This window comes from Balaenoptera musculus, chromosome 1 (genome assembly GCF_009873245.2).
Source record: "Balaenoptera musculus isolate JJ_BM4_2016_0621 chromosome 1, mBalMus1.pri.v3, whole genome shotgun sequence".
In the NCBI taxonomy this organism is placed as follows: Eukaryota; Metazoa; Chordata; class Mammalia; order Artiodactyla; family Balaenopteridae; genus Balaenoptera; species Balaenoptera musculus.
This window is the reverse complement of record NC_045785.1, coordinates 67,892,675-67,911,538: the sequence shown is the minus strand read 5'-3', so window position 1 is coordinate 67,911,538 and position 18,864 is coordinate 67,892,675. Positions and strand designations below refer to the sequence as shown.

Below are 18,864 nucleotides of genomic sequence, written 5' to 3'. Positions count from 1 at the left end.
ACAGCTTTCTGCCAGTATTTTTTGTCTAGCTGTAATAATTTCATAAAGTCAAATGAATTACAAACTAAATAAAATTTTTTTCAAATAAAGGAGTTAAATAGGAAAACTCAGGTTCTCTTTCTCTCCAACTTTTGATTTCAAATTTTTTTATACCTTCAGAAAATTGGAAAAATAGTACAGCGAACACCCATGTTTATATTTCCTATCCAGATTGACCATTTTCAAAAAGTTTGCGACATGTACTTTGTATGTATACTTTTTTTGGTGCCTGAGCCATTTCAGAGTAAGTTGCCAACTGTTGCTCCAAATAAATTTTCAATAATATCAACATATTTAAGTTTCCCTGGTTGTCAGAAAAAATGTCTTTTGTAGCTGTTTGTGTGTTGGGGGGGGCTTGTTTTTATTTTGTTTTTTAAATCCAGAGACCATTCAAGGTTCATGCATCGCATTTGAGTATGTCTCTTCAGTCTCTTAATTCCAGAAAGTCACCTAGAAGAACATGCTTGTGCAAGCTGTTGAGCTTTGTGTTTCATTGATTTTGCTTCTTAGAACCTCTTCAGTAGTGATTATTCTTTATGTCCTTCATCAAGTTATTTTTAATAAAATTGTGTTGTAATTTGGACACAGCATATTAAAACTTTAAATGTCATATTAAAAGATATCTTGAAGATTAGTGTTCATACGTGTAGTGTATAGGTTACTTATCAGGAAACAAAAATGTTGGCCAGATGTTAAAATAATGAAGTCTTTAAATAATAGCTTTTAAGTGGGTTTTTTTCCTCAAAAAATGTTCTTTTTCTTTTTCTCCATTGAAGATTTGCATTTTATTTAAAACTTGTAGTGTAACAAATCCAAATGGATAAGAAAACAAAAAAAGAATAGTGGTCCATCCATTCCTCCCAGCATCACCACTGGGGAACCGTGCACTGCTGTTCCAGACTGAATTTAGGACATTAATAGTTCATAAATTCTGTAATTGAATCGAGATTATGCCTAAATGTTTACCTATCTTAGTTAAAACTATGTGGATGGCTTTGTTTTTTATTAATAGTGATGCTCTAGAACTAAAAGTTATGATTAGTATAAGGCAAAAAGAAAATAAAATAGCATTTAGATTTTTTTTTTTTAATTACAGAGTAGTTTTCTGACACTAATGAATATTTAAAATAAAACAAGAGCAATTCTGACCCTCTGTGCTTTTGTCTTTATAACCTGTACTTACAGTGGATATAATTTTGTATTAAAATTTAGGGGGTTTTTTTTAGGTCAACAAGGGCAGACACAAGATTATTCAAAGGCTTGGGAGGAATATTACAAGAAGCAAGGTATTGTTTTTATTAGAACTGAGATTCTTTGGGGCTTTTAATTGTGGTTACAGCAACAAAGTTGTTTTGTTTTCTCAAAGGTCAAGCAGTTCCTGCCCCTACTGGTGCTCCACCAGGTGGTCAGCCAGATTATAGTGCAGCCTGGGCTGAGTACTACAGACAACAAGCAGCCTACTATGCCCAGACAAGTCCCCAGGGAATGCCACAGCATCCTCCAGCACCTCAGGTATAAATTTGCTAATGTGTTGATTTCAACTCCAGTCTTGTTCTCTGCATGTTTACTGTTGTCTGGGATTATGTTTGCCTTTTAAATTTTTATCAGGCAAAGTATAACTAAATGAAGTACTGTGGTGTATTGTTTGGGTTTTTTTGTTTGTTTGTTTTTTACAATGCTTTCTGGCATCTGAGTGCTAGATATCTCTATAATGCCTTTGATTTTAAAAATAAATTTTTTTCCCCCAGGGATTTGCAAATCATGCAAGAAGCCACCACCATTTATATTAACCAGTTTTTCTTTCTTAAAGGATTCACTCCTGAGTTAGCTCCATTTAAAGGATTTTCTTTAACTTTTTGTGTATTTCTTATGTATCTCTTCTGCACAGGGCCAATAATAAGAAGTGGACAATACAGTATTTGCTTCATTGTGTGGGGGAAAAAAACCTTTGTTAAATATATGGATGCAGACGGCTTGATGAAGATCTTAATTTTGTTTTTGGTTTAAAATAGTGTTTTTTCTTTCTTTCTTTCTTTCTTTTTTTTCTTTTTTTTTTGAAAATGTACAAAATATCTATCACTACTGATAGGAGGTTAATATTTCTGTGTAGAAATGAAAATTGGTTTGTTTTTAGTATTTAGTGTAGATGTACACATTCCAGCAAATGTATTTGCAACTATTATGTGGTCGATGCTTTGTGATATAAATGTACTTTTTTCAATGTATACTTTCACTTTTAAAATGCCTGTTTTGTGCTTTACAATAAATGATATGAAACCTCCTGTGTCGGTAAGTTGGATATGTGGGTATTTAAAGGATTCATAATTTCTTAGCAATGATAAATTAAGATACATATACACAAATATATAAGCTTTCCCCATGAAATATTAATTTGAGTTTTTAAACACTGGCATGTTTCTTTCCCCCTTGCAGTATAGTAGTAGATTGGAGGATCTTTTCCATTTATTGTATTTGGCTGTTTCAGCACAAGTAATCCTGATATCTTCATTTTTTTCCCCTTCTGTTTGATTAAAAACTGCATGTGTGTACAGTGATCTTTTGGCATACTTCCATTGCATTAACAGTGAAATTTCCTTTTATACATGACCACTGTTTCAGACCTGTACTGCTGCTATAACAGTTAACCTTTCTGTTTTTAATTTGATAATTACTTGATTTCCAAGACTGTTTCAGCATAACTAATTTTAAACAGTTTTCGGATAGTGAATATGAGTAGTCTATAATAAGAACAGTTTTTTCATGTAAAGCAGCTCTTGCAAATGTATACAATATTAGAGTGTTTCTTTCTAAATTTAGGGTAGAAAAAGTAGTATGCAAAAAGTATAGCTACAGTGCATCTGCCATTGAAACATTATTGGGGTATGAAAATGTTCAAGCTTTTTTTTTCTTTTTTTCTTTTTTTTTCTTTTTGCAGTATAGATAAGCTTTGTTTTGTAAATGCACAAGTCCAATCATTGAATCAACTTAATTTTTTTATGTACTTGAAATCATTTTATTACTCTATAACACTCATGCTGAAGTTCTGATATTTTGTTGAAATCCATTGTTTTACTCTTTGCATATTTGTTGGCTCTTTGCATATTAATATATTAGACTACATGCAAATACAGTCTGTCTTGCCGTTGTCTGTTGAAGTGCAGGTTTGATCCAGCCAGTATAGAACTAGCTCTGTAGGGGTGAGGAGGACTGTGCTGTGTATCATCCTTGATTGTGTTCCTTCAAGGAGCATTGCACTGTAAGTACATCAGAATGACAAATTGATGAACTGCAACAGTATCTTTTTGTCAATGTTCCACATAATGCAAATGCCATACTTTGTGTGAATATTATGTTGGAATACAGTGCTTATATCTTGGAAAACCATAACTGCTTCTTAATTTAACATAGAATAATTCATAGGTCTGTATTTTTTTTTAAAGTGAGCTTAATGGGTAAGTATTTTTGATATGCTTTAGCTATAGCTAAAGAAAACTGATCATTAACAAAGTTGAATAGTATTACTCATTGGTGCTCCTAAAATATATTGTTTTTCAGTGTAAAACATGCATATCTTATATATTAATATGAAAGACTTGAAATGTATCAGACAGTGGTTTTCAGTTTGCAAATATTAAGCAATGTAGTGGTTTTAACACCATTTCCTAAATATATAGACTAGTTCTTTCATTGGTGGGGGAGCACCATTTGCTGTTCTGAATATACTATAAAGAAAGATGTGCAAGGACATAAATGTTGAGATTACTTATAGGGTAGAAAAATAGCAGTACAGTTCATTGTAGATGTTTTGAAATGTTTTTTGACTGTTTTATAGAACCTAGAGTGACTTCCCTTACCCTTATTTAGATATGGATATGTAGTTCTAGCTTCAAGTTTAATAGTTAAGGAGTTATCTGTTATCTTTAAGAGTAGGGTATTGATGTGAACAGTTTCAGTATTTTGCATGATACTGTTTTATAGATGAACTTTTAGGAAAGTGGTACATTTATTAATTAAACTGAAGAGATAGTTCAGTTGGATTCAATATCATAACTCACAAATTGGAGGCTGTTGATTTTGATTCATTTAAGGTTTAAAATCTTTATTAATTGCAAACAGTGCAATTATTTATACTTCACAGTGCCTTCCCAGACCTTCCACCTTAGGTTCTGCTGCAAAAAGCAACAGGTAAGCACAACCTAAGGACATATATAAATAAATATTTCAGTACATTAATGTTGTCCCTGTGAGGTTTTTGTGGTTGTGTATTCAAAAGCAATCTGCTACTGCTTCCCCAAAGTGTATTTTGTTATTTATGCTACCATTTCAGTGGAAAGTCTTTAAGTTGTTCAAACAACTGTTTACATTTCTGGGTAATGTTTTTTATTTTAATTTTTTAAATTAAAACGGGAAAAAATGATGAGTAGATTGCTGCTGTAATTAAACTACATCCGAACTTTTCCCAAATATAGAAGAATTGTTAAAATTTTAAAAAGGACAATTACATAGTTTTCAAGATTTAGGAAATCATTTGGTCAGAAACTTCAACAGCCTTCACAATCTGTTTATGATTGACAAGACATTTTCTTTGCCCTCCAAAGCTATGGAGTCTTTATTTTTTTTCTTATTCTTGAACTGTAGTAATTCAGTAAGGACATTATGGGTCAAGAATTTCATTATGACTTTTTTTTTAGACAATTCAGTTTTCATAAATTTTTTATATACACTGAAAAAAGGAAAAAATTATAAGAAATACTGGCAGTATGTTTTGGTAAAGGCATGTGCATCAGTGAAATGTTAACTGTATAGCAAATAACCTTTCATAATCTGTATAGCAACCAATATTTTTCTGGTTTATAATACTTTAATAACTGACACTGCATTTATTTTATTTTTTGCCAGTTTAAAATGTTTGTGTGTTCTTATAGATGATTTTAACTGGTACATATTTTGAGTTAAGATGAATGTATTAAAGCAGCATCATACCAGTTTTGTTTATTCGATTTCTAAAATGTGCTGATCCTTTTAAAACTCCTGCTTATCTTTGCAACAAAGAAAAATATTCAAAAATACTGCCTTCATTTTCACACACAGTGCTGAAGATGCTGCAAGCACCAAATCATAGCTCATAAAATCAGGTCCTGAGATAGTTACCCATAAGAGGAATCCTTTGAGTGTATGCCATTGGTGAGCCGATGAGCATGGACCATAGAAGGGCTCAATGTAGAAGGTAAAATTGGCAAATCATAATTGAGAAAAATGAAATGTTTTCCCATACATAATATATGGTATAGGGTGTAATGTACCTGCTTTGATCACTTTTCATTTTAAAGTGCTATTCACTTGATCTTAAATGTTCCATGAACTGTTAAATTTTGAAAGTTATGTAGTTATTGCACCACATTTATGTGTGTGTATGTGTGTTTTAATAGTCAATGATAGGTATGTTAAGATTGATAATATTAAGGAGCTCTTTGAACCTTAAGAGCCTGTCAAGTTTTGGTTAGTTGTAGTTTGCATTTTTATAAAAGAAAATACATATGAATGCTAATAGATATTGGGGCATTGTTTCTATCTCATGAGAATTTTTTTTTATTATCATAAGCCTTCACTGATACTGCAAGCATTTTTTAAATGGCGCTAATCTTAACCTTGAAATAAATGGAAAGCAGAAAAGGTGAGCCAGTTGATTTGAATGCAATGGATGTTAGGAGTGGTAGAAAGAATGTTTAGCTTGAAATTGATTTATTTTATTTAGCACTTAAACTTGACAATGTGTTTTTGTTTTTAAGATTTCTTAGTGTGGTGGTACTTAGAATTCTTATGGTTTGATGTCTCTTTTAGAAATGGGAAGTATACTTTTATTTTTAATTAATGAAAATGGTTTTAATACTAAAACTAGTGGTTTAATACTAGTTGTTTATGAGCATTGTAAAATACATCCTTAGACAGATACCTTAGTAGTTAATTTACAGGAGTGGGTTTGGATAGGAGTAAACAGAGTACCTTAAGAGGGAAATAGAAATGTATTCAAAGTGGTAACATTTGTTTGAATACTCTGCCAGGAGAACCACTTCTACCTGCAAAGTTATGTTGTCTAGAATAAGGTTGTAGAAATTACTAATTAATGAAGATGTCTTTATTTTCTGAAAATTCTGCCTCACTTTAAAATGTATTTTAACAATACCTAGTTAAAGATAATTTTGACTCTGAAAATAACCTTATTTTTTGTTTAGTCACTTGAGTTTTCTTGCCACAGTGTAAACTTTTGAGGGATTTTTTTTAATTGGTGCTTTTAAGAAAGCAAATAAGTCCCAGGATTTTATTTTCTTCAGTGATACCCCTATAGAAACTCTTAAATGTATTTGCACATATATATATATTTTTTCTTATGCATGCTCAATGCATTTTCGTCCTGAGAAAAGTGTTCTCTACAGAAACTACCCGTGTAAAAAGAAGATTGGCTTAAAATGGCTACTGTGATGGGAACAGTGTCTTAGGGAGATGCAGCTTGGACTTGAGGTAAATTGAATACTTTACAAACTGTGGTTTAGAGTTTGCTTTAATACCATTGTATGTAAAAGGGTACATGATTGCTGTGATTTTGTATTGATTATGGTTTCCTCAATAAAAAAATAAATGTACATTGGTGAATATTATAAGGGAATGTTCGTCTCTTTTCTAAAATACTGAAAGACTTTTTTTTAAATACAGAAGTGACTTTATTATGGGTTTACATTGTAAAATAAAATTGTCTTCCAGACAGTTAAAATATAAAACAACTTGATTAGTACATGGTTGCTAATTATTTACAAACTCACTTTAAAAACTCAAAATTGAAGATTGTGCCATTTTTCCCTAAATCTAATTCTAGATCTTGAAATCTTTGATTGTGTTGAAATTGTTTTCTCCTGCATGAACTATTAATACAAAGTTTTCTCATTAAAATATAATTTGTTCAGACAAGGTCACAACATAAATTTGCTTTATAAGCTTGAATATATATCACACACATTTGAAAAGTATGTTTGGTATTCTCAACACTCAGAACTCTGTATTAGGCAGTGGTTTCCATCAGATTTACTCTGGCAATTGTTTCTTAAAAGTCTTTAATTTTTTTGTTTTCTCCACACAGAGGGAGAAATGACACCCCTACCCCCTCATATCTCTGCTTCAGAAAGACTCTGAAACTACAACAACCAAAATGATAAACTACTGAGGAAAAAAACCCACTCAAATTGATAGGTTCCAAATTCCTTAACTCAGCTATTTCAGACTAATTTTAGGTGTGAATAGCTCATAAGTGGTATTCTTTCATGCAAAATATGTCCGATTTATGATTTTTTAAAACATAATTGCTATAAACATGGGAAATACACAGCCTTTGTATAGGTTCTGCTAGAAATAATTGAGTAAATTTCCCACTTGGCCTTATTAAATTACACATTAATGTATACTGGGTAATGTGAATCTGGTGCTCATTTGAAAAGGAAGGAGGTACTTTTCACACGAGCTTGTGTTGTGAAGACTGTTGGGGAAAGGAATGAGAAGTCAGCATAGTGGCACTTCCAGTTTCCTTTTCTGGCCCCGCCACAGAAAGGATGGATGCAGTAAGAAAGTCGGAGAGAGAGGGTGTGTTCCGGGGAGAGGGAAGGGGACCTAGTAGTCGTCAGCTAAAAAAGAGAGAAGAAAAGTAATTTTTTTTTTTTTAAGGAAAACATTTTTAAATAGAATAAAAGTTCTAGATTCAAAGAGTGATTAATTCTTACTTTCAATGGTAAGAATGCAGGTACTAGCTGCAGAGCCTTTATTGTTCACTGCTTTACACATATACTCTCCTTCATCTTCTGGGAAGGTTTCTGGTAAATAAAGACAGTAAGTTTCTCCTCTTTCAATATATTGATAGTCTTCTCCATCCTGCAATATTTCTCCTTCAAACCACCATGTAATTTCTGGTTTGGGTTCTCCTGTTACTTTAACAGTAAATCTAACTGGCTCACTGTCTACAACCGATGTGTTTTTTAGAGGCTTCTTAAACCACGGAGCTCCTGATCTGGTTTGCTCTTCATCTTCAATGGTGGAGCCATTCATGTTGCTACCCTCTTCTTCTTCCTCCTCTTCTCTTTTCTATAATAAAATAAGTGCATTCAAGTTGGCATTTATACTATAGTACTATTTTCAGGACAGTGGTTTAGTAATAGAATTTGGAGGTAAATATATTTTTCCCCCCAAGTAAAGAACATGTAAGTATGCTTACTACAAAGTATTTTATAAAACATTTCAGTTACTTGAAAACTATTAAAATGTTTTTTTAATACCTCCTCATAAAACTTCATTGTTTCTAAAAGGTCATCTTTGGAAAATAAAGGAAACGTAAGCCTGGTACCTTTTGTAGTGCTGCATCAATTTCCTTTTGTTCAAACTGCATGCGTAATAACTTTTGCTCTTCAATTCTTCTTTGTTCTTCTTCTTCTCTTGCCTTAGCCATTCGTTCAAATCTAGCTTTCATATTCACTTTATGAGTAAATGGAGCCTCACTTTTTTTTGCAGGCTTGATATCAACATCTTCTTCCTTTACAAAAATGGGCCAAGAATAAGAATTGTTTTCTAAAAACCAACAAGAACTGAGATGTTAATAGTTCTGAAGATGTCTAGGCACAAAATAATTAACATGTTTGGTTATGCCTATTTGCCACACTGCAGACATGGAGATTTTCACTATGCCCCAATTTGGGAAAGATGAAAGTTTCATTTTTGAACTATTTTCTTAACTATTGGAATCCTTTTCTCCCAGTGTAAAGATCATACATTATCTCTGGAGTCCTGGTGTATTTATTTGCCCAACCTAATCTCAGTGCTTGTTGATACTGAGTAACAGAAAAGGGTGAGGATATGATACATTGTTAACAATTATTAAAATACTTCCTTCTGGTAAGAGTCTCCGTATCACTCTTCACCCTGCTACATAATACAGAAATGTAATTTCTGTTATTTCCCACGTCATGATTTCCTTCCTCACTCTTCTTTGTTAATAACTGAGATGAATTCCATTCAACAAATAATTTATTGATGAGCAGTGGCAAAGAATGTTTGCAGGTAGAATAAACAGGAAGACAGCTATTGAAAGAGGCAATGGCTGGAACTTGGGGAAATCATTGAGGTGTGAAGTATGGTTCTGAGTCAGTCTGTTTAGGGGTGAGAGCTGGAAGCCATGAAAATAAGGGGGTAATTTAAGAGCAGAATTTAAACTGTCAAATAGTGTGAGTCTGTAAAACCAATTTGGTGATGATGAGGTCACTCACTGGCCTTTTGAGAGCAGTTTTAGTAGAGTGGGGTCTTATGGGTACAGTTAATCCATGGTTTCAAAAGTACTTTAGTTGTAGTCGACTCTTGGTTTCTAAACTGCTTAGACTCTTGTGGGTCTATCTGGAAATCCCACCATTTATATTTCACTGTACTATGAGGAAATTGCTTCCAGGTACCATGTGCAACCAATAAAGGAAATTTTGAAACAAGCTGTAAAATAACTGCCTGTATAAGAAAAATCTTGGTTCATCAATCTTGGTTTACATTAGTTTGAGGTGTTGCACCGCAGCTCCAATGAATGTAGAAGGAGGAGTTAAAAGTAAGTTGGATAGTTTTTCTGGTTCTCCTGAATCAAATTTTTATTTGTTACTGGAAAGTGCTAGAACATCAGACACAACCAGAGACCTAATGGGTAAATTCTATTGTTAATGCCATTATTTAACCTTCAGTGGATAAACATAAAGCCTGACTACCATTATTGTTAATGAACAGTGTTGATATGATTGTTTATTATTATATTTAAAGGATAGGGTAAAAAGTACATGTTAAACAACGGTTTGCTTGCTTAACAAGCAAAGTATTAAACTGCAGTTTTAATCTCAAGAGGCTTTTCTGAGACTTACGTGGAAAGAAAAATGGACCTCTTTGTTCAGACTTAAACAGTTAATGTTATTCTTTGCTTACAAAATAAATCCTTAAGATAGGATATTCCAGCAGGTACAATAACTGCTATTCTGACTGAATCCCTCCTGGTTAATAACTTGCCTTCTGGATTTTTGGATAAAGTTTGTGTAAATTCATAACTGTTACTCATTTAGTTACCTCAAACCTGCCTTTAGAAAATAATCATTAAAAGGATTCATCATAAGTTAACTGGGAGAACAGTCTTGAACAGTCATGAACAGTCTTTCAGTTATTGAGTACAGTTGCCTTTTCTTGAATCCCTGAAAAGCCAGGTTAAAAGTGTTTCCAGGAAATGAATCTACTAAGAGAGTCACGTTATAAGTGGAATGATCTTTGTTCTCTAGGTGCATTCTTAGCAGGGCATTGATACTCCCAGCACGTGGATATTACAGGCAACCCAAATAGGCAATGAATTTGGGATAAAAACGCAAGAAATGGTTTTGGAGTGCACCTTATTGTAAAATCTAACTAGAATGTCAAACACACTAAGGCAATTAAGTGGTTTACCTACCAAATGTTGGTACAGGTTAAGGGCTACAGGAGCTGGGATGGAATTCTTAGATTAGGTAAGGTTACATGAATGAGTTAGGCCTTGAAAGGTGTCTGGAACATAAAGAGAAGGCATTTTCTAAAAGAGGAAAACAAATATATGATCAGATGGGAGGGGAAGATCCTACTCTGGAAGTTGATTATACTCTGCCAAAACTATGCGAACACAGGATCTCAGTGACCCTTAATCTAGGGGGATATGATAGGAGGAATGTCAGATTCTTCACAGGAAACTCAATTTAGGACATCCTCATGGATTACAGAAGATCAGCCAGGTCCTAATCTCATATCCTTTTATACAAGAGTCAGTAATAGCATTAAAACAAGAAGCCACCTACCTCATTTATTTTACCTACAAATTTTATAGGACTAGGTATCACCGCTCTGAGGTTTCACTACCTTTAAAAAAAAAAAGGAAGCACATGCATGCTTATTTAAATGCTTTACCTTCTGTGATTTGTCTCTAAAGAACTGATCTTGTGGGCCATCCATCCATTTAATGTTGGTGTTCTCCAGGGTTTTATCATTCACCTTCTAACTATTAACTCTCAAGATGGCTTTATATACATCTATACTTTGAAACAGTCTGTAGCTCCTGCCTCTTCTCTGAGCCCAGTACCTCTGTTTCAGACTGCCATTACCTTTCCAAATATAGCTCAAACTTCACAGGTCCAAAACAGTTTATTCACCCCTCCCTCCTCTCCTGACCTTCTGAATTCTCTGTAGCATCTTCTAGTTTCCCTGGTAATCTTGAAGTAATGTTAAGCTTCTCAGCAACCACCTGCCTGTAACTCAGTTTTGTTAAAGTTGGGTCAGTTTTTCTCCCTTGCCCCCAACTTCATGATCATCTTCCAGTTTATCCTCCATGATCCCAGGATTCTGTAAACAAGCCTTTTATTACTCTGTCTTAAAACTGATTATTTGGGCTTCCCTGGTGGCGCGGTGGTTAAGAATCCGCCTGCCAATGCAGGGAACACGGGTTTGAGCCCTGGTCCGGGAAGTTCCCACATGCCGCGGAGCAACTAAGCCCATGTGCCACGACTACTGAGCCTGCTCTCTAGAGCCCACGAGCCACAACTACTGAGCACGCGTGCCACGAAGACCGTGCTCTGCAACAAGACAAGCCACCGCAATAAGAAGCCCACGCACTGCAACGAAGAGTAGCTCCCACTCGCCGCAACTAGAGACAGCCCGCGCGCAGCAACAAAGACCCAATGCAGCCAAAAAAAAAACCTGATTATTAACATTGTTCCCGGATTATAGTGCCCACAAGGTTAAAAAGGCCCTTCAGCTAGCTGCAACCTAGTTTTAAAACTTTTTATCCTATCGCCTATTATTATATGAACCTTTCCTTTGAACCACTCTGCCAGATAAAGTTTCACAACCTTCGTGTTGACTCACATTGTCCATCCAATCTGGAATGCTTTCCCTCTTTAACTGAAACTTCTATTCAACCTTCACATTCAGCTAAAATGTCATCTTCTCAGCCCTGTTAAACATCTAGGAATACTGATTACATACTACTTGATCCCGTAACACTAAATACATAACTATATTAGCACTTAGTGACAATTTTAATTGTTTTCATACATCTCATTAGGCTGGATTTCTTGAAGGCATATTATATTCACATTTATGTACCCAAAACTTAACATGGGGCCCAACATAGAAGATATTAAAAATAGCAATGGCATTAGTTTTTAGCTGTGACAAAATGGTTTATAACCCAGTCCCTAAGTCCTTATGTTTTTGTGTATGTTGCACTAAGTTCAGATGCATATCAATTTAATTGATATCTGGATGTTCTACAGCATCTCCATTTGTCTAGCTTGTGACTTCTCTGCCTACCAAACTCCTATGTTCCCCTATTACCTAGTATACCCAGTCACTTTGATTCCTCTCCACCACCATTCCCAAGCTAAGTCTTGCCAATTTTGTATCCTACATACTTACCAGTCGTCTCCGTTCCAGTTCTAGTTCAAATCCTCATGTTTTCTCTGACCACCCTGTACAAAATTGTACCACATACTCTATAGTCTTTTACCCTGCTTTGTTAATCTCCATAGCTTTTATTTACTACCCAATCATTGTTTTCCATCCCCTGTCTCCTGCCCCACACCTGTTAGATTCTAAACACCATATGAGCAAGGACTGCAGGTTTATTCACCAATGTAGTCCCAGTGTCAGAACAGTCCCCAGAACATAGTAGGCTTTCAAATAATTTTTTAATGCATAAATCTAAAGCCATCTTTAGCTTCAGCATGATCTTGCGATAAAGATGCCTATTTGATAATGTCATTCCATGTTTTAAAAATCCCTTCATTGCACCCCAATAAAACAAAGTTCCTTAACATGGCATCTAAGATGGGTCATCTTGCCTGTGCTTGGGTCTTCATCATCTTTTGCTGTGCTTGCACTCTACTTGTCTCAATAATAATGAATTGCTTATAGTCCTGGAATTTGCCCAGAGTTTCATCATTCTTTTTATTCACCAATCTCCTCTGAAGGCCCTCCCAAATTCCCATACCTGTTTTAGAGTTAAATATATGATGAAAATCAATTTTTAGAAGAATATATGTTAAATATAACATAAAATGGCAATTTTGACAGAATAAGTTTTCCAGATCTTATTTAAACCAATATTCATAATCATGGAACTAGTCCTTAAGCTGGAAGGGACATTATAGGTCATCTAGTGAGTGCCTCCTTACTTTACATATGGAGGTACTTCAAATTCATGTCACCTGAATTCTGATTTAGGCTCTGCCACTGAATGATTGGCATGACTTTGAACATATCATATAGGCTTTGTTGGCCTCATCTTTTAAGAAAGTAGGTATGAATCATCTCTGGAGTTTAATATACATGGGTTCTACTGATTCCAAGTAGAACTTGTGCCAGTAAATATTTCTGAGCTATTTTTGCTAAAGTGAACCATTTGATGTTCACTGTAGGCTTTAATTCTTAATAAAAGTCATTTTGGAACAATGCTAGAGTAGGGAAATCTTTCAAAGTCTCTTAAGATCTTAATGTGCTTTTGCTATTTAGTTCCCAGATTATTATATACCCTGAGGGTTAACTGTAAATTCCAACACTTATTTCAAAGTCAATGTTATTTCTGTTAAGTTCATCATCATGACTGAACTATAACTGTTAAATATAAAACAGTATACCTCATGGAAGTTTTCTGCTTCTCGCTCTTTAATTTCAAGGTCAATTGCTCTTCTTCTTGCTCGTTCTTCTTCTATCTTTTTCTGTATTTGTTTTTCAGACAATTGTCCAATTTTTTCAAACTTGCTTTTCAGATTTTTAGCTTGAATAGAGCCACTCCTTTTCAATTTGATTAATTCTTCATATTCCCTGCTCAGTTCAAAGGTTTCATTTTCTTCTTCTTCCTTCAAAAAAATTAAGATTTTTATACATTAAATACCAGAAAATTAGTTTGTACAATAAACCATCCAGAAAGTTCACTATTTATTTGAAGCCAAAACTAAATGTTAAATAACTTCCTCCCTAAACAGTACCTAAATTTACTAATTAGAAGTAGTGCTACAAACTTAAGACTGTAGATAACATCTTATTTCATTTAAAATACTATTTAATTAGGGACTATGGCTCAAAACCTCATTAACATTCCATTATAACCTGCTAAAAGTAAAATATGTATGTCAAGATTAGCTTTTACTAGGAATTGTAGGAAGACCTTTGTTTAGGGGAAGGTAAAGAAAATTCAAAAAATACTGGGCTAGGAGTCAATAGTTCTGACTCTCATACTGTGTGGCCTTTTGCCTGGTCACTTAGTCCACTGGACATGAGTTTTTCATCTCTATATAGAGCCACAGTATCTCTAAAATTCCTCCTGCCTTTGATTTGATGATAGTCAAAGTTAAATATTACTCTTAGTAACTCAACTGAATTGAGCATTTCTACAGATATAGTCTGGTAAAATCCCTACATTTTGCTACATATCACTTGTATTCTCAATTTTATATTCTGCCAAGAAAGATGAGTCAACAAAAATTGGGTTCTAATTCTTTATACCATTTTATCTTGAATACTTTTTATTCAGGTTCCTTTCCCTTGTCTTTCCCTTTTCTTTGTATACTTCTTACACTAAACCCTAATGGAGTGGTAGAATATTGCAGTTATTCCTGGTACACTTCTTCTGGGAAGACCTAGAGTTCTAGGCAGAGAAAAAAAAAAGGTGGGACTGGGCAGGGTGGGGTGCGGGAAGAGTCACAGTGGATGATGTTGACATGAGGCTTAATTTCTTGGTTCAACAAAGGGAAAGAAAAGTTTATTCCTTTATACTACCTCCACTTTTTGGTCTATGTGGGTGAAAATGGGCAACTCCTAAAATACCAGAAATTAACAAAGTTATGACATCACATCATATCACAATGGTCCCACATCACTCTGATCAAAATTAATGGTTGAACTAATCAGTTATGATCTATGTAATCTTGGAATTGGCATTCTACTTGTTTGAAAACTCCCAGACATAGTGGAGTGAGTCACTTAGTAGCATCAGAATGTCAGACAATTACACCCTGCCATATATGAATTAGATTACTTCTCAATAGTATTACTAATATATATTCTAATTTACTTTGTTTTTCTAGACAGACAATTCATTTTCAGCTTCCTTTATAAAATAAATGCTATTACATTTTTAAAAAATTCTGAGGGTACACCTTGCAGTATTTTCCTACAGCATATTCATTATATATTCTTATTAACTATATGTTTATGCAGCATTTATAGTCTCTTGGTTGACCCGGGCAAGGAAGTAAATATCCCCACAGTCCCATTGCTCCAACCCATGACAAAGAGGCAACTTCTAAGAGATTGCAACCTCTGTGAAGGAACCCACTCGGTTCCTAGATCAGGAGTTGGCAAGGGGCCCCCACCAAGTCACCTACCAAACATGCCATATCACTGCCAATCCTACTTAGGCTGGGAAAGCCACTGCTCGCCTCACCCCAAGTAATGGGGTTGTGCACTCATCCCCGACACTGCTGTTCGTGTTGCTGCTAGGGCCCCCTGCCCAGCTGGAGGCCAAGGGTGACAGTGGAATGCTGGCCTCCTCCCTCACCCTCCCCACTTCTGCCTGTGTAACTGGTTGGCCATCCAGATGGAGGGAAGCAGCGTTCAGGGTTAGGAAGGCGAAGGTTAGACAGGGCCCTAGGACATCAGGAGGTAGGAAGAGGGCTGCTGAGAGCCCACCATGAGGAAGCACGGAGACATCCCGTGGAGTGGGTGAGCCAAGGCTCCGAGACTCTGGTGCAGGCTCCACTGTCCAACCAACTCTCAATTACAACACACACAAGTTCAAAGATAAACTTATTTAAAATCTCAAAGGCAACCTCAGAGCACTAAATCCTAAGTGTGTCCCTTCTGAGCATGGGGTCCTGTGAGGGCACAAGGTGCATGCTCGTGAAGCTGGCCCTGTAGAGTCTATAGATATATATGTGTATATATGTATTTTTTAAATTTTATTTATTTTGGCTGTGTTGGGTCTTTGTTGCTGTGTGCGGCTTTCTCTAGTTGCGGCGAGCGGGGGCTGCTCTTCGTTGCGGTGCGCGGGCTTCTCATTGCGGTGGCTTCTCTTGTTGTGGAGCACAGGATCTAGGCGCGCGGGCTTCAGTAGTTGCAGCACACAGGCTTCGGTAGTTGTGGCTCGCGGGTTCTAGAGCGCAGGCTCAGTAATTGTGGCGCACAGGCTTAGTTGCTCCACGGCATGTGGGATCTTCCCCGACCAGGGCCCGAACCCGTGTCCCCTGCATTGGCAGGCTGATTCTTAACCACTACACCACCAGGGAAGTCCCTATATATGTATTTTTAAAATTCATTTCAATGCTGGTGAAACCATACTAAGGTATTTAATAGTATCAAAATTCTATCTTAGAATAATTTAATAAAATACAGGCATACCTTGGAGATATTGGGAATTCAATTCCAGACCACTGTAATAAAGCGAATATCTTAATAAAGTGAGTCACATGAAATTTTTGGTTTCCCAGTGCATATAAAAGTTATGTTTACACTATACTGTAGTCTATTGTGTGCAATAGCATTATGTCTAAAAAAAATAATGTACATACCTTAACTTTAAAATATTGCTATAAATTGCTAACCATCACCTGAGCCTTCAGTGAGTTGTAATCTTTTTGCTGTTGGACAGTCTTGCCTCAGTGTTGATGGCTGCTGACTGATCAGGGTGTTAATTGCTGAGGCTGGGGCAGCTGTGGCAGTTTCTTAAAATAAGACAACAATGAAGTTTGCTGCATCAGTTGACTCTTTCTTTTGTGAACGATGTCTCTGTAGCTTGCAATGCTCTTTGATAGCATTGTACCCGCTGTAGAATTTCTTACAAAATTGGAGTCAGTCTTCTAAAACTCTGCTGGTGCTTTATCAACTAAGTTTATGTAATATTCTAAATCCTTTGCTGTCATTTTAACAATCTTCACAGCACCTTCACCAGGAGCAGCTTCCTCATCTCCCAGCCTTCATAGAACTGAAGAGAGTTAGGGCCTTGCTGTGAAGTGTTAAAATCACTTTCTTTTTTCATCCATAAGAAGCAACTCCTCATTCATTAGTTTTATCATGAGATTGCAGCAATTCATTCACATCTTCAGACTCCACTTCTAATTCTAGTTCTCTTGCTATTTCCACATCTTCGCTTACTTCCTCCACTGAAGCCTTGAACCCCTCAAAGTCATCCATGAGGGTTGAAATCAACTTTTTCTAAACTCCTGTGAATCTGATATTTTGACCTCTTCCCATGAATCACAAATATTCTTAATGGTACCTGGAATGTTGAATCCTATCCAGAAGGTTTTTAATTGATTTTGTCCATATCCATCGGAGGAATCACGATCTATGGCAGCTATAGCCTTACAAAATGTATTTCTTCAATAATAAGACTTGAAAGTAGAAACTACTTCTTGATCCATGGGCTGCAGAATGGATTCTGTGCTAGCAGGCATGAAAACAACATTAATATCGTCACAAATCTCCATCAGAGCTCTTGGGTGATCAGGTGCACTATTTTTTTTTTTAAATATCTTTATTGGAGTATAACTGCTTTACAATGGTGTGTTAGTTTCTGCTTTATAACAAAGTGAATTAGCTATACATATACATACATCCCCATATCTCCTCCCTCCTGCGTCTCCCTCCCACCATCCCTATCCGACCCCTCTAGGTGGTCACAAAGCACCGAGCTGATCTCCCTGTGCTATGCAGTTACTTCCCAATAGCTATCTACTTTACGTTTGGTAGTATATATAAGTCCATGCCACTCTCTCACTTCGTCCCAGCTTACCCTTCCCCCTCCCCGTGTCCTCAAGTCCATTCTCTACGTCTGCGTCTTTATTCTTGTTCTGCCCCTAGGTTCTTCAGAACCTTTTTTTTTTTTTAGATTCCATATATATGTGTTAGCATATGGTATTTGTTTTTCTCTTTCTGACTTACTTCACTCTGTATGACAGACTCTAGGTCCATCCACCTCACTACAAATAACTCAATTTTGTTTCTTTTTATGGCTGAGTAATATTCCATTGTATGTATGTGCCACGTCTTCTTTATCCATTCATCTGTCGATGGATACTTAGGTTGCTTCCATGTCCTGGCTATTGTAAATACAGCTGCAATGAACATTGTGGTACATGACTTTTTGAATTATGGTTTTCTCGGGGTATATGCCCAGTAGTGGGATTATATGGGTCGTATGTTAGTTCTATTTTTAGTTTTTTAAGGAACCTCCATACTGTTCTCCATAGTGGCTGTACTAATTTACATTCCCACTAACAGTGCAAGAGGGGTCCCTTTTCTCCACACCCTCTCCAGCATTTATTGTTTGTAGATTTTTTGATGATGGCCATTCTGACCGGTGTGAGGTGATACCTCATTGTAGTTTTGATTTGCATTTCTCTAACGATTAGTGATATTGAGCATTCTTTCATGTATTTGTTGGCTATTTGTATATCTTCTTTGGAGAAATGTCAATTTAGGTCTTCTGCCCATTTTTGGACTGGGTTGACTGTTTTTATGATATTGAGCTGGATGAGCTACTTGTAAATTTTGGAGATTAATCCTTTGTTAGTTGCTTCATTTGCAAATATTTTCTCCCATTCTGAAGGTTGTCTTTTCATCTTGTTTATGTTTTCCTTTGCTGTGCAAAAGCTTTTAAGTTTCATTAGGTCCCATTTGTTTATTTGTGTTTTTATTTCCATTTCTCTAGGAGGTGGGTCAAAAAGGATTTTGCTGTGATTTATGTCATAGAGT

At 35.6% G+C, this 18,864-nt stretch overlaps 2 protein-coding genes across 29 annotated transcripts in view; one reads left to right on the top strand and one right to left on the bottom strand.

Moving 5' to 3' along the window:
- Window positions 1–6,695, top strand: part of FUBP1 (far upstream element binding protein 1) — a 34,037-nt gene extending 27,342 nt beyond the window's left edge. For 6 of the 18 annotated variants that reach the window (XM_036850191.1, XM_036850183.1, XM_036850158.1 and 3 more), the window contains 4 exons: window positions 1,266–1,325; window positions 1,406–1,551; window positions 4,178–4,224; window positions 5,131–6,695. In XM_036850191.1, the coding sequence (XP_036706086.1) occupies window positions 1,266–1,325; window positions 1,406–1,551; window positions 4,178–4,224; window positions 5,131–5,161 (284 nt within the window). In that variant the 3' untranslated portion in view covers window positions 5,162–6,695. Of the gene's footprint in view, window positions 1–1,265; window positions 1,326–1,405; window positions 1,552–1,927; window positions 3,296–4,177; window positions 4,225–5,130 lie in introns of all 18 variants that reach the window. The other 12 variants (XM_036850218.1, XM_036850207.1, XM_036850199.1 and 9 more) reach the window with 4 other exon arrangements.
- Window positions 6,696–7,149: 454 nt separating this feature from the next.
- NEXN (nexilin F-actin binding protein) overlaps window positions 7,150–18,864 on the bottom strand; it is a 56,705-nt gene continuing 44,990 nt past the window's right edge. For 9 of the 11 annotated variants that reach the window (XM_036850110.1, XM_036850066.1, XM_036850033.1 and 6 more), the window contains 4 exons: window positions 13,749–13,970; window positions 8,423–8,608; window positions 7,806–8,163; window positions 7,150–7,709 (listed from right to left, as the gene is read on the bottom strand). In XM_036850110.1, coding sequence (XP_036706005.1) covers window positions 7,696–7,709; window positions 7,806–8,163; window positions 8,423–8,608; window positions 13,749–13,970 — 780 coding nt within the window. In that variant the 3' untranslated portion in view covers window positions 7,150–7,695. Of the gene's footprint in view, window positions 8,164–8,422; window positions 8,609–13,748; window positions 13,971–18,864 lie in introns of all 11 variants that reach the window. The other 2 variants (XM_036850045.1, XM_036850083.1) reach the window with 1 other exon arrangement.